Source organism: Lampris incognitus, chromosome 5 (genome assembly GCF_029633865.1).
Source record: "Lampris incognitus isolate fLamInc1 chromosome 5, fLamInc1.hap2, whole genome shotgun sequence".
Classification (NCBI taxonomy): domain Eukaryota; kingdom Metazoa; phylum Chordata; class Actinopteri; order Lampriformes; family Lampridae; genus Lampris; species Lampris incognitus.
In genome coordinates this window covers 64150281-64174152 of record NC_079215.1, presented here as the reverse complement: position 1 = coordinate 64174152, position 23872 = coordinate 64150281, and the positions used below count along the sequence as shown (strand labels likewise).

Genomic DNA, 23872 nt, shown 5'->3' with positions numbered 1-23872 from the left:
CCTGAGCTCACTATGGTGGAATTTGATGCGTGGCTGCTCACTCTGACTGTCTGCTGCCTCCGCGACAGGAAGTCGAGGACCCAGTTGCAGGTGCCAGTGTCCACGTCTAGCAATCTCAGCTTCTCCACCAGTTGTCGTGCCACAATAGGCCAAGTACTGGCATTCCACTCACGAATCACAAGACAAGGAAACAGTGGATTAAATCCCAGAAAGCTGAATCAGTTCGAAAGTTAAGATGGCCATGTGTACTATTTACAGAGGATTGGGGAACAGCTGCAGTCACAGCATTGTAAGATGATTGGTGACAGATGTTCTCTTAGCCCCCCTAAGCATTGTAAGAGGCCGACAGATGTCACCATGGTGACATCTGTCGGCCTCTTTCAATGCTGTCATTGCTACTATTCCCAAAATCCTCTGAATGGTACACATGGCCATTAACAGTCACGGCAATTTGCATATGAAACTGATCACAGGTTTCGGTTGTGATGCAACTGTGCTGTTTATAAGGTTGGGGATACGCCAACATATAATGAACTCAACCAGCCGACTCCAACACAATAATAGTAATAATAATAATAATAATATGGCTCAAAGCATTAAGTACCACAGCGTGATGACTCCTTCACCGTGCTTGCTTTGTGAAATGAAGATACCCGAGAGGTTTCCCAGACTTGGTGGACTAAGCTTGTGTCATGAAATACCCCCTTAAGACTCCTAACAAGACAAGCAGTTTTCAAAGGAAATGGTGGGAGGCAAGTGAGTAGTTGTGATTGGGGGTAAAGTATACTGACGTGAGAAGAAAATTGCTGACATCGATTCCTATGCTGCATGGACGGGGGCACGTACCAACCTCCACCCATTATCTTTGCTCACTTAATCTGACCGCTCAGATCCTTGTCACCATTCACGCCTATGGATGATTTACAGAGTCCAGTTCAGGACGTCCGGGTAGCGTGGCGGTCTATTCCGTTGCCTAACACGGGGATCGCCAGTTCGAATCCCCGTGTTACCTCCGGCTTGGTCGGTCATCCCTACAGACACAATTGGCCGTGTCTGCAGGTGGGAAGCCGGATGTAGGTATGTGTCCCAGTCGCTGCACTAGCGCCTCCTCTGGTCGGTCAGGGATCCTGTTCAGGGGGGAGGGGGAACTGGGGGGGGAATAGTGTGATCCTCCCATGCGCTACGTCCACCTGGTGAAACTCCTCACTGTCAGGTGAAAAGAAGCGGCTGGTGACTCCACATGTATGGGAGAAGGCATGTGGTAGTCTGCAGCCCTATCCGGATCAGCAGAGGGGGTGGAGCAGCAACCGGGACGGCTCGGAAGAGTGGGGTAATTGGCCGGATACAACTGGGGATAAGAAAAAAAAAGTTCCCAGTTCGTCTTACATCCACGTCACAAGGAAAACATGTAAACTTCACACAGATGAGCAGGACTTGAACCCAGGACAGACCAGCTGGGAGGCGAGCGTGTTAACCACTCAGCTGATCGATGGTCTTCGTTTACCACTAGTGCGTATGCTGACACAAGGTGAAGAGCACGTCTGCAGTGTTTATGGTACGGTTCAAGTCTCAAAAACAACAAATCCTGTTATCTTAAGTTACACTCCAAGTGGGAGTTTCAACCTTAAACAGAACACGACAAATACCCCAGTGTAAAAAACACCCAGCGTAGAAGCAGGCCTCCAGCACACACAAAAAAATAAAAATAGAAATTAAGTGAAATTGTGCACCATCATATTTATTTAATTTTAGATTATTGCACACAGGTTTCTACTCATACTGAACAGGGAAACCAGAAAACCATAGCTGGACATTAGAAATGACAGTATAAATGTTATCCTGTGAGTATCTACCACCGTTTTCCTCTCATACACATACACACATACACACACAGTGTGTGGAATGACCTGTACAATATCCATACTAACATTTCGCTCATAAATTCATGACAACAGGGTAATCAAAACGCACGCACACACACACACACCGCATACATGTGGAGGAGAATGGATGTTATGGGGAGAGGGACCAGTTACACATATTTATATAAAGCACTATGTGTTTAATACAAACTGTTTAAATATAACTCAGCTGACACAAGTCCGTGAAAAGATTCTCCCTTTAAATTCTCAAATTCCCTAATATCAGCCAGCAACACACAAACACGTGTGTGCAGGCAAGCCCGCACACAAAAACTGCAATAAAAATGTATGAAGTATATACGATCATCTTTACTGGTATCAAACATCGCCCCTGCAGCTACTTTAATTTTTATTAAATAGATTAAAAAAATATTGTTATCGACTCCCCATTATGCATTTAAACTAGCCAGGTACACTTCTTTACATTTTAATCTTACACTTGTTTACATTTCATCCTTTTCTGGCATCAAACCCATTGGAGCCAATACAGTTTGGTTCAGCGCAGCTGTTTTCACTACATTCTTTAGACAAAGGTGGACCAAAAAAAGAAAATAAATAAAACATAGACACCGACAGAACATCTACAGAAAAATCATCTGAATAAGTCTCAAATTCCCCAAGTCACAAAACATGTGATGTTAAAAATCCTAATTTTAAAGCGTCCAAATAAGAAAGGTTTTATCAGTGCTTACCGCTGTAGGAATCAGAAAACGGAGGGATAAAACTTCCCTTCATCTACCACTGCTATGGAAAGCATAGGGGAAACACTTCGCCCTGTACTCAGGCTAACAAAATAAGACTTGTCTTTTCCATACCAAAATCTAAGCATCTCAACAGGTTAGTACAGCACTACAGATTTATCCAACTTTGATTTGCTTCTGTAGAGTTGAGACAGTCCTTTCAGTTTACCTTATTTCGGATCAGTTCAGATCAACTGCTCGACCACTTTCAGTTTAGCCCCGTCTCAGAACTGAAAGTTCTTGTCCCTGACTGACAAAGTAGATGTTTCATGTAATTTAATCCTCCAGCCCACCAGGTGGCACTCTCAAAGCGATCCACAAACAGCCTTCCCCACTGCTTGCTGTTGTTTCTAAGCAGAGCAGCACCTCTTATTAACTGGGAGTTACTTTCCTTTAGGGTTTCCTTAGTAGCAGCGAATACCTGGATGGTTGCTTGCTAGCACTTAGGGCAGGTACATCATGTCTGTTTAATTGAAGCCAATTGGAATCAGATCTCTGGCTAAGTCTGTGCCCCTGGAAGTGGTAAGCCAGGCTCACACGGTGCTGAGGGAGGAGCGGCTGCTAGTCCATTCATGCTACGACATAATAAAGTTTTGGTTGCTGCGGTGGCTGTTGTTGATGTAGAGGCACCACCGCCTGTTACAGTTCCACTGAAGTTCCTGTATTGTCGTTGCCATGATAATGAAGTACGTCGCCTGGAGGGGGGCATGGCAGCTGAACCACGGAGGCACACAGAGGGAAGACTCAGGCCTACCAGACAGCAGCCGGGACAAGAAATGACATCTTCCTGCTCAGAAGAGCCAGGAGGTTCTGAGGCAAGGAGGTGCGCACCATGGTAACCATTAGCCCGCCCCCCTCTTCCCCATTGTACCTGTCGTCCAACTACGCCAGGCGAGCCATTATTATTGTCCAGTTGGGGCAGGGGAGGCAATAAAGCTGGTCCGTTGGAGACAGGAAGTGACCAGCCATTTGTCCGTACAGAGCAAACGGTGGTGGAGGTAAGTAGAGATCTGGCCGGTGTTGAGGTGGATCCTCCATCAGCAGGCTCCGGGGACTTGGTACAGTCCATGGGCTCAGCTTGACACTCGCCTTCCTCCTGCTCCCTCTCCACCTCTTCTTCTTCTAGTCGCTCGAGAGAAACCATTTCCAGCTCAAGGGGGAAACCGGAATCCTCTAGCTTTTCCCCTACCTCCAACCTCTTAGCCACATCCCGCCCCTCTACCAAGATCCCTCTCTGGCACACATCTTCCAGCACATCATCCTCCATCTCAACTTTGGACACCTCATCTATCTCCTCCTTTACATCATTATCTCTTAACAGTGGTATAGGTCGGCCAAGTTCTGGGGTGCAAGGAAGAGATTGACATCTCCTTGGGGGTGCTCTGGCCTTCCCTGAGGTCCCTGTTCTAAGGTTTGGGGAGGTGCAGGGGTCATGGGGAGCTGGGAGGGTAAAGGTCAATGAGATAACAGACTTGCTCGGCGTGTCTAAGAGTTTACACCTTCCGCCATTCAGGTCCCGTCTCAGAGAGAAGGGATTGACCCTTACAGGGGTCCCAAGGACGGAAGGAATCAGGGTCACCGGGGTCAACATGTCCGACTGGCTCCTCGACAGCTGTTGCTGCTGTTGGATGTGTTCACCTGGACGACATGGTGAGCTGCGGTGCCGATAGGGACTGACTTCTATCGCCAAAGTTTCTGAGGGAGAGAATGAGAGAAGAAGCGATAGACAGATGGAAAGACAGGAGGTGAAATGATACACAGAAAGAGAAAGATCAAAAGAGACAGTCAGAAAGGAAGAGGACGTTTTATAGGTCAGGGTACTAGTGTAATGCCAACCAGTGTGCTCACTTAATCTGCAGTGGTTGAGTGGACTAAACAAGCATTACAGCAGTCATTTGACATGGAAATGCAACAAGGCTTCAAAACTTCTTCAGAATGAAAAGATTTTCCTTTCCAATCATCTCAAACCCACGAGTCCTGGAACCTCGACAGTAGTTGTATGAACAGAGCTCGTCAAAACAAATCAGTCTAAATCAGGGATTTAGCTTTCTTTGCTAATCATCGTATCCCTTTACCTAAAGTGATGGGCTTCTCTCTTTGCACCTCTTCTTTCTCCATTTCCTCCAGAGTGAAGACGATACCGGAGAAAGAGGGACGCTCCGCTGCACTCATCTGACAAAAGGTAACAAGGTGTATGAGAACGGATGGGAAAAGGTTATGTAATATAGAGCAACAACACATTTCCACCAAAACAGTGGTGACTACGACTGTACATAAACCTAGCATTTATTGGGGCGTCCGGGTAGCGTAGCGGTTTAGTCCACTGCCTACCAATACGGGGATCGCTGGTTCGAATCCCCGTGTTACCTCCGGCTTGGTCAGGCGTCCCTACAGACACAATTGGCCGTGTCTGCGGGTGGGAAGCCGGACTGTGGGTGTGTGTCGTGGTCGCTGCACTAGCGCCTCCTCCAGTCGGTCGGGGGTCTTGTTCAGAGGGGAAGGGGAACTGGGGGGAATAGTGTGACCTTCCCACATGCTACGTCCCCCTGGTGAAACTCTTCACTGTCAGGTGAAAAGAAGCAGCTCCACATGAATCAGAGGAGGCATGTGGTAGTCTGCAGCCCTCCCCGGATCAGCGGGGGGGGTTGGGTGGAGCAGCGACTGGGACAGCTAGGAAGAGTGGGGTAATTGGCCGGATACAATTGGGGAGAAAAATCCAAAACAAAAAACAAAACCTAGCATCTACTGAGTCACTCCAGCTGTGGCAGAGCCCTCCCATCAGTCTGAGTTCAGTTCTGGAGAGGCTAAACTACATCCACCTCTTTGCATGCTTTGAATGCTGCTTTTCTCAGTTTTGCATGTGACTCACATCAATTCATGCACAATTACTAACGATATCAACACAACACGACTATTCAACGGCATAAACAATAATAGCTGAGATCGTGTTAGAGGCAGAACTACATCGTTGGGCATTTGAAGAGTCACCATCTGCTGGTTCATCTCAGACTTTACACACAAACACAAAGAACCCTGCACGTGTGCCCTTCAGATCAGCTGACGCCATAGCACCTCCTGTTCATTACTGCCTTGTCCACAAGGCACATCCTCTCAACAACGACAAGTCTGTGTGTGTCTGTGTATGTATGTGTGCACGTATGTGTGTATACATTTGTCGCTTACATTGCAGCAGGTGACTGCCAAGTTGAAGAAGGCAGGTGGACAATCTCCAACCATGTTCTCAAAAGCCTCCACGTCCAGCCCGAAGTCCTTCATAAGACAAAAAAATGCCGTGTTTAAGAATCCAGCTGAGGTTCATCATGGTGAACTGTGGGTAATGTCAAGTGTAAAATCAAACCCAAACTAGTTTTCAAATACTCCCTTAAATACTTCAGATCTCATTTTGGGAGAAGTTTTAGGAAACAGATTCTCATAATCACTCATTTAAACAACACACTTGTTGATCACGATATGACAATATCTGAATTGCATCTAGATACAGTACCAACTGAAAGACGATACACGATAATATTGGATTATCGCTCAATATTATCGTGTGTATCTGGAATAGTCTACCACCCAAATGACATCAATCTACTGACAGGTCAGTTTTTATTTTAAATTCAAAACGGCTTCAATCGATATGGATTTTCACCTCGGTCCTTGGTAAGAAGTCTGGATCAGCTTCTACCCTGGCAATGATCTCACACAGGATTATGCCGTAGGCGAACACATCGACCTGAGGAGAAGAGCAAAGACGTTAAGAAAAGTTAGGTTATTAGCCAAATTTCCCATATTATTAGCCACTTTATTTTTTGTCATTGCACAGTTGTTTTGGTACAATGACATGTCTTCCGCATGTAACCTATCCTGTTGTATAGATGCAGTGGGTGGCTGCAGCGCCTGGGGACCAACTCCAGTTCTTCTTTCCACTGCCTTGCTCAGGGGCACAGATGGGAGTATTAACCCTAACACGCATGTCTTTTTGATGGTGGGGGGAAACCGGAGCACCCGGAGGAACCCCATGCAGACACGGAGAGAACATACAAACTCCACACAGAAAGGACCTGGGACGGCCTGGGGTTGGAACCCAGGACCTTCTTGCTGTGAGGCAACAGTGCTAACCACTGGGCCACCGTGCCACTCCAATAATGTGATTATTATGCAGCTATGGTTGAATATGTATTGCTCAATTAAAGCATTCTGCAGTCGGTTATTTCTGAATAGCAGACCATTAACAAGACTGTTGTCAAGCTGCAGCTTTACAAAACTTTGAGACAGAAAACTTGAATTGAGGATTTTAATCAAATTATGCAAGTTCCTGAGTGAATTATTTCATCCTGCCGCGATGCTCACGCGGGTTCTTAGGCTGTCTTTGGTGACCATCTATGCGCACTTCAAAAAAAAAAAAAATCTGAGCTCTAATTTCAGATTCTCCTCTCACCCGGCAACAAAACAGCAGAATAAACTTCCATCTTCCATCAGAGCTGCAGATTGTCGTACTTCCTTTTAGAGGCCTAAAAACTTTCCTTTATAGACCTACCTTGACCCATTCATGGTCTCCAAACGCGAGACTGAATCCCCCACTACTAATATACATCACCACTGGTGTTCTATCTATCACACACTCATACTAAATGTACTTGACATGACATGCGCTCTTGATTACATGCTTACTAGTTCTAAGACGCCTGTCGGCTGACATGGAGATAAATCAGCTAATTTCTGACTCTAATAAGCTGCTTTGGGGCAAAGTGTCTGCTACATAGAATATGTAAAACTCTAGGTTGAAAAACCAGTAGTATCTGTCGAAATAATGACTCAACGATGAGCGTTTGTAACTTCAAGGGGATCACAGCATTGTTGAAAACAAGTGTACTTCTACGCTTCACTGACCCTAACAAGCCATCCAGGATTACCTTTTCATCATAGAGCTCTCCTCTGAGCACTTCTGGGGCCATCCAGTATGGGGAGCCCACCACGGCCAGGGGCTGCCGCTCCACACCATCACTGTGAATAAGAGATGATTCGCCATCATTTCAACGTATCTGTGACACCTCATGCTGTATCTGAAATCAGACTAAATCATAAGGTATTCAAGATCCATCATCTTCACAAGACTGTGAAGGAAGCACACATTTTCAAAGTAAACAAGCACAGAGAAAACAGTTAGAACACACAGTATGAGTAAAGGGAAGGCGGTGTTCGGTTGAAGGTTCCCTAAGTATGTGTGTGTAGCGAAGTCAGGGTCTGCCGGGAATCCGTCACAGCCGAGAATCGAACCCGGATAGCCCGGACCATGGGCGACTGCGCTAACCAGTCAACTTGCATCCTCACCATTCCACTGTCTTCCCTCTCATTCATGCATATGTATTCCATCTTGCTCCTACTGACTTTTATTCCTCTTCTCTCCAGTGCATACCTCCACCTCTCCTCCACCTGCTCCCTACTCTCACTACAGATCACAATGTCATCCGCAAACATCATCGTCCACGGAGACTCCTGCCTGATCTCGTCCGTCAACCTGTCCATCACCACTGCAAACAAGAAAGGGCTCAGAGCCGATCCTGACGTAGTCCCACCTCCACCTTGAACCCATCTGTCACTCCAACCTCACACCTCACCACTGTCACACTGCCCTCACACATAGAAAACAAAACAATTCATACAACAAACAAACAAAAAAAACTTGATTTAAGTGTTCAACATGGAGCAGTCAGTAGGTTTGGGCGATATGAACTAAAATTCATTTCACAATATTTTCCTCCGTCTAGCCAATAATGAAATAATAGAGATATAGAAGAAAAACATTTCTAAATCATATCTGATTAGCCTTTTCAAAATAATAGAGGCCAAAGGATTTATTTCAACCTTAAATAACGAGAAAGTACACAGTGTGCAGATAACAAACGTTTTTATCGTGGGTTTTTTCTTCCCGCTTCTGAGGTGAAATGGTGCAAAGATATCATAAATACGTAAAGGTATATGAATTGAATACAAAAGGAAATATTTCAAATATTGGGGATAAAAAAGAAAAGTAAAACTACTAGTGCTGCATTGAAAGTAAACAGTTTCCCTCCAAAATGTTGAAAGTGTATCTTCTTTACATCACAATTGTCATTATAATGGATTCAAAACTGCTGCAAACTGGAACCTGATCAAGAAATGTTAGTCTTAAGCAAATGACCTACGGCAACTAAAAGCTATACTGCGACACTACGACAACCAAAATCCCAGATGATATCGATACCTCACCCATGTCTAGTCTACATGTAGAAACACACCAGGCAACAGTCAAACATATAAGCTATTGCTGCAACGCAAAGGACTCTGAACAGGTAGCCTTCTTTGACAAAAAGGATTGTTGTGTAGTTCAGTGGGCAGAAAAGAGATCGAGTCGCTGAGCGGCCGGCCTACTGACCTGTAATCGGGGATCTTCTCTGCCAGGCCGAAGTCCCCCACCACTGCAGTAAACACGCCGTTGTCACAGCGCACCAGACAGTTCTACACAGGAAAACAGGAAAGTGGGTAATCATGGAAGCTGCAAGGCAGTTTTGGGATTACAACACACTGTTTACAAGGGAAATTCAAAGTCTCTGGTCACTTGGGCAGAAAAATTGTGGTGTTTATGGTCACAGTAGAGATCCTGACATGTAAGACTTGGAACAATTCAGTCCAAATACAACTTTGTGTTTCATATATCATGTGATATCTTATGCCCATATGCACCTGTCCAGACCAAACCTACAATTCTGACCAATGCCTGACCCAGTGTGGTAGTACTTGAGTCCGACTCGAGTCCTGATTTTTAGGACTCGTGACTCAACTCGGACTTGAGCATTGACTGCATTCGGACTCGGAAGTTGGAGATGAGGACTTGGACTTGTTAATTGATAAAGACTGTTTTTTTTGTTTTTGTTAGTTTTTTTGTTTGGCTATTGTGTCACAAAGTAAATAAACTCCCTTTGAAATGGTGACAGCTGCGTCATTTTTGTTTAATGTAGACATTTTTTATTTGTATGTCAGTTTTTTTACGGTGCCAGAGTGGAGCACTGGAGCCCATCTTGGAACTCGACTCAGACTCAACCTTGATGACTCGGACTCAGGTAATGGGGACTTGACTCGGACTCTTCTTTGGGGACTCAGACTTGAACACCGGGGACTCGAGACTCGACCTGGAGGTTTAGTGACTCGGCTACAACACTGGCCTGACCGTTGTAATCAATCCATTAAAAAGGGATAGTCCAGGATTTTTACTGCGTCCTACTTACAGAGACGAGACAGACGGACTCATGGATACCTTTTATTTATGTCTGTGTGCAGTCTGAAGGAGACTTTAGCCTGGCTTAGCTCAGTTGCTGGATATCTATCAGGTTCATTAGCAGTTCCTCTTGAAAGAAAGCAAATAAACCTTCCCCAAATCCAGTTGATAACACTTCTACTTGTTGGCCTAGCATTAACAAGTTTTCTTAACCAACATTTTCCCAAGTACGTGCCAAATCATAAAAATTAGATTCTCGTTTTGAACTATGTTTCTGTAATGTACATATTCATCTTCTATGGTGGACAATGACAGATGTGGGTATAAGTTTTATTTCCCTTCTTTTGCTAGGAGCTGCTACTGATCCTGATAGACATCCAGCAATTGAGCTAAGCTAAGCTAAACTCTCAGTTAGTCGTACCTTCAAACTGCACACACACAATGAGTATGTAAAGTAGGACACAGTAAAATACCGAGACACCAAACTATCCCTTTAAGATGTAATTAATTTATAGTACCTTCACCTATCAAAGATAAAACTGGACTTTGTACACTACATTGCCAAAGGCATGTGAACACCCCTTCTAAGGAGTGGAATTTGCCATTTCAGCCACACCCATTGCTGGTAGATAGATAAAATCAAGCATACAGCCATGCAGTCTCTAGAGACAAACACTGGTAGTAGAATGGGTTGTACTGAAAGCTCAGTGACGTCCCACATGGCATGGTCATATGATGCCACCATTCCAACAAGTCAGTTGGTCAAATTTCTGCAAGAACCGCCCCGGTCAACTGTAAATGCTGTTATTGTGAAGTGGAAACGTCTGAGAGCAACAACAGCTCTCAGCCGTGAAGCGATAGGCCACACAAGACCCCAGAATGGAACCGCTAAGTGCGTGGCGCGTAAAGATCACCTGTCCTCAGTTGTATCACTCACTACCAAGTTCCAAACTGCCTCTGGAAGCAACGTCAGCATAAGAACTGCTCGTCAGGAGCTTCATGAAATGGGTTCTCATGGCCAAGCAGCCGCACACAAGCCAAGATCACCATGTTCAATGCCAAGCGTCAGCTGGAGTGGAGTTAAGCACACCGTCATTGGACTCTGGAGCAGTGGAAACACTTCTCTGGAGTGATGAATCACGCTTCACTATCGGGCAGTCTGACAGACCAATCTGGGTTTGGAGGATTCCAGGTGAACCCTACTTGCCTGAAATGCATAGTGCCATCTGTAAGGTTTGGTGGAGGAGGAATAATGGTCTGGGGCTGTTTTTCAAGGTTTGGGCTTGGCCCCTTAGTTAGAGTGAAGGGAACACTTAATGCTAAAGCACACAATGATATTCTAGAGAATTGTGTGCTTCCAACTTTGTGTAAACAGTTTGGGGAAGGCCTTTTCCTGTTTCAGTATGACAACGCCCCTGTTCACAAAGCAAGGTCCCTAAATATATGGTGTGCCAAGTTTGGTGTGGAAGAACGTGACTGGCCTGCACAGAGCCCTGACCTCAACCCCATCCAACACCTTTGGGATGAATTGAAACGCAGACTTCGAGCCAGGCCTTCTCCCCAGGATCAGTGCCCAACCTCACTAATGCTCTTGTTGCTGAATGGGAGCGAATCTCCGACACCATGGTACAACATCTAGTGGAAAACCTTCCAATAAAGGTGGAGGTTGTTATAACAGCAAAGGGGGGGGGGGACTCCATATAAATGCCCATGGTTTTGGAATGAGATGTTCAACAAGCACATATGGGTGTGATGTTCGGTTGGCCGCATACTTTTACCACTAGGGGTGCATTATATGAGCCAAGAAATATTATACTTCCATCCCTCTTCTCCATATGGAGGCAAGATCACCACATCCTTGTCCCATTATGGAACTATGTGATATTAGACATATGTTAAAGTACTATACTGCATGCAATACCATAGTGTACCTTGGAGGTGAGGTCTCTGTGGAATATTCCCTTGTTATGCAGGTACTGCAGTCCTCGGGCAATGTCCAGAGATAGACCCATCCTGATACCCCAGGACAGGTACAGATCACTATCCAACAACTGCTCAAGGCTACCGCCATTTATATACTACAAGGGGGGGAGGGGAAACAGGTGGAAAAGGGAGCGGGAAAGAGAGTAGATAGATAGAAGAATAATCAAAAAGACTGCTGCATGTTAGAGAGGCATGTACATGCAAACCACGTTTGTGAGTAATTCATGTTTAAAGCACAACATATATACAGGGTATGAAAAATAAGTTAATATGGGAAAAAAGGGAGGGGGGGCATTGAAAGAGAAGTAAAAAAGGAACATTTGTAACATGTACACGTGTCATCCCTCTCTTTCCGTCCCTACACTATCTGTTGCTGTTGCATGGCTCCTGCTCTTTTTAAATAATCATTTTCAAGGACATTTTCAATGACTTTTGCTTACATATACATGACAAGTGGCGCTGACAGAAATATTTTAGTTAATTAATATATGAATTAATATATTTTAGCTGTTCACTCAACACACTGCCTAAACCTCAAAGATCGATGTGACATCTCAGCTAAACGGTACACCAGCAATATGCAATCTCATAGGGTAAGAACTCTCTTCTATAGACAAACTTTGCAATTTCAAATGACTTCAATACTAAGTCCAGGATGCTTGATTAATTGTACCATTTTCTTTTTTGGGGGGAATTTTCCCCCCTTTTTCTCCCCAGCAGTATCTATCCCGGTTGCTACTTCCACCCCATCTGCCGATCCAGGGAGGGCTGCAGACTACCACATGCCTCCTCCGATACACGTGGAGTCGCCAGCTGCTTCCTTTCACCTGACAGTGAGGAGTTTCACCAGGGGGATGTAGCGTGTGGGAGGATCATGCTATTCCCCCCAAGTTCCCCCTCCCCCCCGAACAGGCGCCCCGACCGACCAGAGGAGGCGCTAGTGCAGCAACCAGGACACATACCCACATCTGGCTTTCCACCCGCAGACACGGCCAATTGTGTCAGCGGGGACGCCCGACCAAGCCGGAGGTAGCACGGGGATTCGAACCGGCGAGCCTCGTGTTGGTAGGCAACAGAACAGACTGCCATGCCACCCGGACGCCCTAATTGTATCATTTTCTAGGTGTTTTCATGGCGGAAAACAAGTCTACAAATTTCCAGGTTCCTCCAGGATGCCTGAGAAACCTGTGTTGGTGTTCCAGACAGTTCAAGAACACAGTAGTACTACCACCTCTACTATCACTACTACTACCACCACCATGTAGTACTACGATAATATAATCACTGTTTAACAAATGTACTACTACTTCACATGATTACTATGTAGCACTCTATGACACTAGATGAAAACACTTAATTTAAATGTAAATTGTTGACTCTTATGAGCCACTCTGGATAAAGGCATCCGCCAAACGAGTAAATGTAAATACGTGAGAGGGTGTAAAGACAGAATAAGGTATTAGAGATGGAAAAACAAGGAAAAAAATGTTAGCAATAGGAAGAGTACAGGGTTAAGAACTGAAGTGATGATTTTACCTCAGTCAGAGCATGGAGTTGTCCCTCGTGCACACACACCCCAAGAAACCTAACAAAAAGATGGAGATGGTTATAAATATAGCACCGATACTGATTCATTTGGTTTCTTTTCTGATTTTTTTCCTCCCTTTTTCTCCCCAATTGTATCCGGCCAATTACCCCACTCTTCCGAGTTGCTCCATACCCCTCTGCCGATCCGGAGAGGGCTGGAGACTACCACATGCCTCCTCCTTCTTTTCACCTGACAGTGAGGAGTTTCACTAGGGGGGACATAGTGCGTGGGAGGATCACGCTATTCCCCCCAGTCCCCCCCCCGAACAGGTGCCCCGACCGACCAGAGGAGGCGCTAGTGCAGTGACCAGGACACATATCCACATCTGGCATTCCACCCGCAGACACGGCCAATTGTGTCTGTAGGAAGTCCCGACCAAGCCGGAGGTAACACGGGGATTCAAACTGGCGATCTCTGTGTTGGCAGGCAACGGAACAGACCGCAACGCCACCCGGACGCCCTCATTTGGTTTCCTTGACATTTTCGGGTTTACAAAGCAAGAAAACAGGGTCTACACCTCTGCTGTTTCAAGACGGTACTTGAGTAAAGCGCTGCCACCTCACTTTAAAGAGGGTGGGTAGGCCGGAAAGACTCAGAACCGTGACGGTCTGTACTGAAGACCGACACTGCTAACCTCAAAATGGGTCGACCCAAACCTTAGTGCCCTTTTGTTGCTCATGTTTTCTGTTTCCAAGAACCGTGAAAAAAAGTACTACAGTCCTCACGGCAAAAATGCCGGTACAGCAACAACACAAACATTCATGGTTTCACCACTGGGGGGTGCTTCTTACTGGGACGCTTCGGATTCAATCTGAGCAGTCGAGCCAAGACGAACTCGTGCTCTTGAGCGCCATGACAGAATCCAGACAAGACCGTTTCCAGTTCAGCCAACCTAGAAGAAGTGATGGTATACTGGGTGGGCGTCGCCTCTGTGGATTAACTCGTCATTGTGTTTTGCTTTTAACTGAATCTAATTGGTTTATTTATTCATTATCCAAAATGCTTATCCTTACTCGGGGTCATGCGGATGCTGCAGTCTATCCCAGCACTCATTGGGCGGCAGGCGGGGAGACGCTCTGGACAGGCCGCCAGGCCATCACAGGGCCGATACACATTCACACCTAGGGACAACTTAGTACGGCTGATCCACCTGACCTACAGGTCTTTGGACTGTGGGAGGAAACCGGAGCCCCCGGAGGAAACCCACGCAGACACGGGGAGAGCATGCAAACTCCACACAGAGGACGACCCGGGACGACCCCCAAGGCTGGACTACCCCCGGGGCTCGAACCCAGGACCTTCTTGCTGGGAGGCGATTGCGGTATCCACTGCGCCACCGTGCCGCCCCCCCGTATTACCTTATTTAGTTGTTCAAAAATAAAGAAGAATAGTATGGAATATGCTATGAGCAGCACCTGATTGGACGTCAAATTGGAGTATGGAAAGGATAAAGTTGGACATCCGTCCTCCAAAGCATCACTTCAGCATGTGTGTTCCCACATGTACGCATGGCGGTTATATCATGACAGATTTTAGCACACAAACCTGAGTATATTGGGGTGACAAACCTGAGTATATTGGGGTGACAAAGCCTGTTCATCAGCTGGACTTCTCGCAGCATGTTAGCCTTGTTGCTTGCGAGCGTGTTCATTTTCAGCGCCATCACCTGCCCGGTGATCCTGTGCTGCACCTGCGAAACAGATGGGAGTATATTTAGTGAGAAGAGCAACACCAACGCTCAGTGTGTGTGTGCGCATTTTGTCTCACACAGCACAACTCGTCCCTTATCTTTGTTTCAATGTGGTGGGAATAACAGGTGGTAAAAAATCACTCTTAGTAGTTTAACTGTTTCTGAGACATAACAGTGGGCCGAACTAGTTTCCTTCTTGACACTTGCTGATCAAAAGCCAGCTAACGACTGGAGTTACTTGCAAAGGTTTGTCAATATTATTTTCCTGGAATTGACCGTTTACAATATTTCATTTATGAAGTTGTGTTACCTTTAAAAGGTCTACACACCACATGGTATCCTCTACAAATATACAAAAATCATCAGTAAAGTAAGTCAGTCTTTTCTCAATTTCTAAAAATGCTCTGTTTGAGGTTATGGCGCCTTGACATTATAGCAGTAACATATTCCACATTAATTCCCCATACTAGATATTAGACGGCCCGGAACATTTTGGGATGATGTTACCAGATGTTTTAATTTAAATCTTCTAACCCTTATTTCCTTTGAGGATACCCGGAGGTTTAGAATTTTAGTCTTCCTTGATTATTCATTACTCATGATCCCCAAGAGAAAAACAGCCCGTTGGCATTCTTGAGTCAGTGCAATGGGCAAGGCCAGCCCGAAGCTCACTTGTCTTGGCAATGACAGGAAGTTGAATCAGTTCATCTGGACACAACGTTGTGTCCAGATGAACTGATTCAACTTCCTGTGATTTCCTTATCTGGATAACTGAACATGCATAAAGACGTTTTGACAATGCATTTTCTCCATCGGGGTCATTCTGCCTCATCTAATGATCTCTTCTTTCCCCTATGGAACAGATGCCTTGTGAAGAAATAGCTGCTACAAAGTCAGAGAGCAGAGGGCACCCCTTTCATACATTTTAGTAATTCATACTGCAGCTATTTATAAATGCCTTGCAACACTAAGAACATAAATGCGCATGCAGCAGCTTCTGGCACTAGCATGGTATGAAAAAAAGTCATTTCTCAGGACATCCCACTGGTCCTGTAGCTGCAGCCCAATCTGGATTAACACTAATCTCACTACTTCTTGTGAACATAGATGGACATTTCTGATCACAGTTCAATGTACATCTATGTCAGCCGGTTGGCCAAGTGATTAGGGAAGATTTCCATTAACTGTCAAGTGCAGTCGCCGTCCCGGTCGCTGCTCCACCCCCTCTGCCGATCCAGGGAGGGCTGCAGACTACCACATGCCTCCTCCCATACATGTGGAGTTGCCAGCCGCTTCTTTTCCCCTGACAGTGAGGAGTTTCACCGGGGGAGAGGTAGCACGTGAGAGGATCCCGCTATTCCCCCCAGTCCCCTCCCTGAACAGGTGCCCCGCCCCGGCCGACCAGAGGAGGCACTAGTGCAGCGACCAGGACACATACCCACATCCGGCTTCCCACCGGCAGACACGGCCAATTGTGTCTGTCGGGACGCCTGACCAAGCCAGAGATAACACGGGGATTTGAACCAAAGATCCCCATGTTGGTACGCAATGGAATAGACCGCTACGCTACCCGGATACGTCAAGTGCAGGTTTTGTCTTCCATGTATCCATATTTCTCGAAGTATCATACGTAGTATAGTACGTTAGGCAACCTATCCCTGCCTCAGAGAGAATCATTAACTGGCTCAATCTTCGGCCCTCCCTTAGAAGGAAGCCAGCATTCCTCTTAGAAGGCTGGACAATGGGTTTCTTAGTGTGGCATTAAGTGCAATCCCAGTTTAGGGCAAAAACATCAGTCATTTAGTATTCTGCAGTCTGAGGCCAAGAAAATGAGCTAATGTTGGGTTCTTAGCTAAGAAACTCCATTTCTGAGAGGTTCTTTTGCACACATCCTTAATGCACTCATGGAATGTTTTTGCCCTCAGGTTTGTCTCAGGGAAAACAAAAAGCCTGAGTAACCCCTGAATTTAGAAACACACACTGTTGGTCAACACCGATGTACTTGGAAGCCTGGGTTATTGTTAGCTGCAAAAGGTAGGCATCAGATGTCAGGTGAAAGGAGCTACAAGTAAACATACGGATTTTTGTTTACCTGTAAGACAAACTTGAGGGCTAAAATATTCCACAAGCAGGGCGCTTGGGTGGCGCGGTAGTCTATTCTGTTGCCTACCAACACGGGGATCGCCGGTTCGAATCCCCGTGTTACCTCCGGCTTGGTCGGGCGTCCCTATAGACACAATTAGCCGTGTCTGCGGGTGGTAAGCCGGCTACGGGTATGTGTCCTGCTTGCTGCACTAGCGCCTCCTCTAGTCAGTCGGGGTGCCTGTTCGGCGGGGGGAGTGGGGACTGGGGGGAATAACGGGATCCTCCAACGTGCTACATCCCCCTGGTGAAACCTCACTGTTGGGTGAAAAGAAGCAGCTGGTAACTCCACATGTATTGGAGGAGGCATGTGGTAGCCTGCAGCCCTCCCCGGATTGGCAGAGGGGATGGAGCAGTGACCGGGACAACTTAGAAGAGTGGGTAATTGGCCGGAAACAATTGGGGAGAAAAAGTGGGACCCCCCCCCCAAAAAAAAAAAAAATCCACAAGCTTGTAAGAACAAATTTGTGCATATGAACATTTCATAAATGAGGCCCTAAGAACCACCAACAAAGTGTAGATATCACATGAAGCCCATCAAATGAAATGAATCACAGCCAATCAGTCAAGCAAATTATAATAATCTGACAATTTTAATTTCTGTGAGATTTTGTGTGGTTTTTTTGCCACTGTCAGAGCCGAATCATTTTAAAGTGCAGGCTTTAGTGCCACACAGCCGATGAGGTAAATGTACTGGAGGGCGCCAAAAACCACTTAGGCCTAAACGCCATTAGCCTCTCTACTCGATCTGCCAGTTGCAATATCGCAGCATGTGGTGTGCGGCTAACAGATGAATGCAACGCGTAGGCCTGTGGTCAGACTTGAGCAGGTCATTGGCTGTATGTGTCCAGAATTCATCAAGTGTCTAGACCTGCGTGTGCGTGTTTGCATGCATGTTGGTGCGTGTGTATGTGTGTGTGTGTGTATGCGCACGTGTGTTATTTATAGCAGCATAGCACTAATAGGCTTTCTGGATTTCCCATCCTTCCTCCTGATCTGCGCAAATCCAGTGGGCCAGTAAGGTGACAGCACACAGCAGCAGACAGAAAATGCTTACACTGGTACACACGGAGTTTGTCAGTCTCCATTTCTGTCTACTTCTTTTCTTTGACAACGATGTATGCGTACACACACACACACACACACTAGAGAAAGTTGACATTTGACAATTTCTACAAACAACAAAAACCAAATAAGATTGACTTGAATCATCAATTTGTGCTCCGATCAACACTCCACAGAGGCCAGACCAGCGACCAGGCTGGACAGAAGACAACCTGTTCGAAAATATTCTTCGAAAGCAAAAACCGGAGAGCTCAAATTGATGTTTATCAATACATGTACATGGATATCTAAACTAGGATCTAATGAATGTTCACAAGGTTGGCCAAAAGTCAAACTTGCTGTTGGGAAGCAATTTGGGGTTGAGAGGCGACATTTCCGTCTCTGGACTCCATGGACCAGTGGTCACCAACCCTGTTCCTGGAGCACTACCATCCTGCCGGTTTCCACTCCAACCCCAATTTAACACGTCTGATTCTACTGATTACCTACTTACCAAGACCTTGACTAATTGAATCAGATGTGTTAAATTAGGGTTGGAGTGAAAACCAGCAGGACAGTAGCTCTCCAGCAGCAGGACGGCAGCTCTCAAGGAGCAGGACGATAGCGCTCCAGGAGCAGGACAGCAGCTCTCCAGCAGCAGGACAGCAGCTCTCAAGGAGCAGGACGGCAGTTCTCCAGCAGCAGGACAGCAGCTCTCCAGCAGCAGGACAGTAGCTCTCCAGCAGCAGGACAGTAGCGCTCCAGGAGCAGGACATTAGCGCTCCAGGAGCAGGACATTAGCGCTCCAGGAGCAGGACGGTAGCGCTCCAGGAGCAGGACGGTAGCGCTCCAGGAGCAGGACGGTAGCGCTCCAGGAGCAGGACGGTAGCGCTCCAGGAGCAGGACGGTAGCGCTCCAGGAGCAGGACGGTAGCGCTCCAGGAGCAGGACAGTAGCGCTCCAGGAGCAGGACAGTAGCGCTCCAGGAGCAGGACAGTAGCGCTCCAGGAGCAGGACATTAGCGCTCCAGGAGCATGTCGGTAGCACTCCAGCAGCAGGATGGTAGCTCTCCAGGAGCAGGGTTGGTGATCAATGCCATGGATGATCTAATAAAGACTAGATTAGGTACAAAAGAATAATCTTTGGAGAAAAAAAAACTGAACCCGTAAAACTAGGTTGTTTATGAATTTCCCCCCCAAACATTTTTTCAGTTTGAGTAAGTGCACTTTCTTTATCTTTGTACCATCTTTCCACTTCCTGTGTCTCAGACTACTTTCCAAGCGGGAATCCCCAACACTTTCCTTTCCGATGCAGTGAAAAAAGTGTGCAGACTACCAACCACAGACATAAAGGTTACGAAAAGGAATATGAGCAGGCATGGAATGTAAGAACATTTTATCAGTCATACTTCCCAGTCAAACAAACGTGGCATAATGCTGTCAAGTGGCATCTCGCAATGTTTGTCCAGCTAGTGAAGAAAATCCACCCTAAACCACAATTCACCACCACCTTAAAAAATGATACTAGAAACTATTCCATGTTGCCAAAGGGTAAAAGAAAGCAGCCCTGACCAACACTCTAATCAAGGAGACTGAACCTGAAGTTGCCCTACCAACAGTATGACAAGTAGCCCAACTTACGTTCTGGATTTCCACCCAAATGTGCTTGATTTCTCTGCAGTTCTAACAGAATGAGAACATATCCCAACAAACCTTCAACAATCAACCCATAAATGCTTACTGTGTGTCCACAAATTACTTCTACACTGTACTATGAAAGGAGCTCCTCCGAACCTTCTGCAGAGATCCAACATTTGGTCTCAACTCTCACGTTCTGAATGCAATCTCCAAAATGTACCTGCCCAAGAGCCTCGGCGTGAAAAGCCGTTTTAGGGTAGACTGAGCCTGGTCCTCATGTTGGGCCGCGTCATCCCTGGTCTCTTATCTCCAACATAATAGATGGGAGTGAGCATAATCTTGGGTGGGGACATTTGCTCACCAAATTACACCGAGAGTAAAGGCAGGAAACGGAGAGCAACGGATGAAGTGTTTGTTCGGTGACGAAAGACCCACAGTTTGAAACAAAAGAAATCACTGTTGGAATCGAGAGCAAAACACAGAGAATTCACGGCAGTTTGCAAAAGATTCGCATACGACTAATGCAAAAACACTCGCTTAGCCCTTTTCGTATAGGCCGATCTCTCCTGGGGTTTTCTTCTGGAGAGAAATGTGTGAGATATCTCCATTGTATTCTCTCATTAAACGTTCTTCACCTTGTATATTTGTTCTTACACGTATGCACTGAATGTTTAACGCCACTTGTTCATAAACTCAATGTGTAAGGCAGATAATATTCAATTGGCAGAGCAACACCAATCAATCAATCAATCAATCAATAGCATGCATGCAAGGCGTCCGGGTAGGGTGGTGGTCTATTCTGTTGTATACCAACATAGGGATCGACGGTTCGAATCCCCATGTTACCTCTGTATTAGTCGGGCATCCCTACAGACACAATTGGCTGCGCCTCCTCTGGTTGGTCAGGGCGCCTGTTTGGGGGGGGGGGCTGGGGGGAATAGCGTGAGCCTCCCACGCGCTCCGTCCCCCTGGTGAAACTCCTCACTGTCAGGTGAAAAGAAGCGGCTGGCGACTCCACATGTGTCGGAGGAGGCACGTGGTAGTCTGCAGCCCTCCCTGGATCGGCGGAGGGGGTGAAGCAGCGAGTGCAACAGCTCAGAAAAGTAGGGTAATTGGCCGGATGCAATTGGGGAGAAAAAAGGGGGAAAATCCAATAAAAATTAGAAAAAAGAAAAAGCATGCCGGCAGCGATGAACCAGTCCAAGCATAATATGTTAATTTTTTACAAGGATGAGATTATCTTAGCATAGCATTAATAATGAGGAAATGGTGAATTAGCGCTCGTCTCCGCCACATGACTTCCAGGAAGGAGACGGATGCTGATGCCATTATCACTACGGTAAACTGACAATGATGGGGACGGGAGGAGAGCAGCAGGAGACGAACGTTTTGGGATACAAGCGAAGGAGCAGAAGGAGGTTCCAGCACTTGTTTGGACCCTAAAAACTCAACTGTTAGGAAGAGTCTGATCAGCTGCTGCCCCCACAAGGACACATGCTACACACAAAAAGGATGTAAAAACAAAAAACAACTTCATAAGTTCAGAAATCAGAGTGCTGCTGTCAGAGCTGACACCTTCTGGAATGTTCCCTTACTTTCACCAGGCCCAGTTATGCAACGTCTGCAGGACGTGGGTGTTTTGTTTGTATTAGACGGGTGTAAACTGTGCCTGCTCCTCCTGTTTACAATGGAGCTGATAATAAATAGCTGTGCAAAGGATCATTCAAGAACTGGAAAAAGGGAGTTGCTTTCCAGAACGGGGTGTCGGCACGGCTGCCATTACAGTTGACCTGCCAACAGCATGTTTGCCTCCGTTAAAAGTTACATCAATAGATGGATAGATGTATAGATGAGATGCCCAGATACATGTAGATGATAGATCCATAGATAAATGCCTATAGAGACAGACAGACACAGATCTCCCCCACACACAAACCTCACTGATGGTGTGAGGTCGTGCAACACACACACACACACACACACTTTAGAAAGTATTAAAGTACTCATCCTCCACTAATTATTTGTTGTTTTGGGGGTGTCTGGGTAGCGTAGCGGTCTACCCTGTTGCCTACCAAAACGGATATCGCCGGTTCGAATCCCCATGGTACACACTACAGACACAATTGGCTGTGTCTGTGGGTGGAAAGCCGGATGTGGGTGTGTGTACTGGTCGCTGCACTAGCGCCTCCTCCGGTCGGTCGGGGCGCCTGTTTGGGGGTGGGGGGTAGCGTGATCCTCCCACATGCTACGTCCCCCTGGTGAAACTCCTCACTGTCAGGTGAAAAGCAGCAGCTGGTTACTTCACATGTATCAGAGGAGGCATGTGGTAGTCTGCAGCCCTCCCCGGATCGGCAGAGGGGGGTGGAGCACTAAGCGGGACGGCTCGGAAGAGTGGGGTAATTGGATGGGTAGAATTGGGGAGGAAAAAAAATACAAAAATAAAATAAAAAATTATGCAATGTGGGGCAGCAACGTGACATTAAAATATGAATGCTGCTAAAATACGAAACAATGTTTCCATCAGGAATGGATGATTTTCATTTCTGCAAAACACATTTTCTTGGAACAGGGGATATTTTTTGCTCCACACATCTGTTGTGCTGGCGAAGAGGGGAAACCTTTCACAGCACTGAGGCGTGGATGTGTAACAGGAAGTAAGCGTGAAAGGGTTCATGACGGGTGAGTACTTTCACCTCGCAGCCTTTAAACACACGGTACTTCCTGCAATAACGCAAGTATGATTACGCAACTTGAAAGCCACTTTATTTGTCATTGTTCAGGTTATAATGAATGTGTTCTCTGCATGTAACCATCCTATTGCATAGCAGTGGGCAGCGGCAGCGCCCGCGGACCAACTCCACTTCTTCTTTCCACTGCCTTGCTCAGGGGCACAGGCAGGAGTGTTGACCCTAACATGCATGTCTTTTTGGTGGTGGGAGGAAACCGGAGCACCTGGAGGAAACCCACGCAGACACGGGGAGAACTTGCAAACTCCACACAGAAAGGACCCGGGACGGCCTGGGGTTCGAACCCAGGACCCTCTTGCTGTGAGGCAACAGTGCTGACCACTGGGCCACCGTGCCGCCCCCATATTTAAGTGTAATTGGCCTAAAAATATTCTTTTATGCCCCAACATTAAAACCATTCTCTCCATGAGGTAGATGAGTGATTTGAGCACTTTCTTCAGAAGATGTGACTGTTGGTTATTCCTAAGCGACAGGTCTGAGCTGCTCTAAAGGTTTGACTGCACCGCTGAAGGAGTCAAAAATAAGGAAATTCGATGAACGCCACGTCCACCCTTCCATCCATTACCTAAGCTGCTTATCCCAATCGGGGTTGCGGGAGGCTGGAGCCTAACCCAGCAGTCATTAGGCAGTAGACACCCTGGGAGATACCCTGGACAGGCTCCAGGTGTCTCCTGGATACCTGGGTGCTACATTACACCTAATTACATAGGTGTAATGTAGCAAGTTGTACATGGTCTGTAGCAAAATGCTACATTACACCTAATTACATTAGGTGTAATGTAGCAATAATATGGAAATGTTTGTTTATTTAGAATGTTCAGTTGAGGGTCAATTTGTTAGATAGAGCGAATTTGACAGTGAACCGAGCGATTCAAAGATATTTGGTGTACAATACAAATGTATTACAATACAAAAATATAAAAATTGATGTATGATACGAAGATATTTGTAGCAACTGCTACAGACCATGTAACGTCTGTAGAGGTGTCTTCTCGACATAAAGGATACTTTCAGAATAGAATGAGCCGACTCCGTGAGTGTAACTTTTACTGCTGCTCGGCATGTTTTCCATCCAGCACCCACGGATGAAAACCAAGCCGGAGATTAGGCGGGGAGACA

At 46.3% G+C, this 23872-nt stretch overlaps 1 protein-coding gene across 1 annotated transcript in view; it reads right to left on the bottom strand.

Moving 5' to 3' along the window:
* Positions 1–1712: 1712 nt before the first annotated feature.
* Positions 1713–23872, bottom strand: part of LOC130112584 (dual specificity testis-specific protein kinase 2-like) — a 30792-nt gene continuing 8632 nt past the window's right edge. Inside the window, exons 3-11 of the mRNA XM_056280021.1 lie at positions 15063–15184; positions 13443–13491; positions 11855–12001; positions 9084–9166; positions 7582–7672; positions 6318–6401; positions 5846–5932; positions 4738–4834; positions 1713–4357 (exon numbers count right to left, since the gene is read on the bottom strand). Coding sequence (XP_056135996.1) covers positions 3162–4357; positions 4738–4834; positions 5846–5932; positions 6318–6401; positions 7582–7672; positions 9084–9166; positions 11855–12001; positions 13443–13491; positions 15063–15184 — 1956 coding nt within the window. The 3' untranslated portion in view covers positions 1713–3161. The remainder of the gene's footprint in view (positions 4358–4737; positions 4835–5845; positions 5933–6317; positions 6402–7581; positions 7673–9083; positions 9167–11854; positions 12002–13442; positions 13492–15062; positions 15185–23872) is intronic.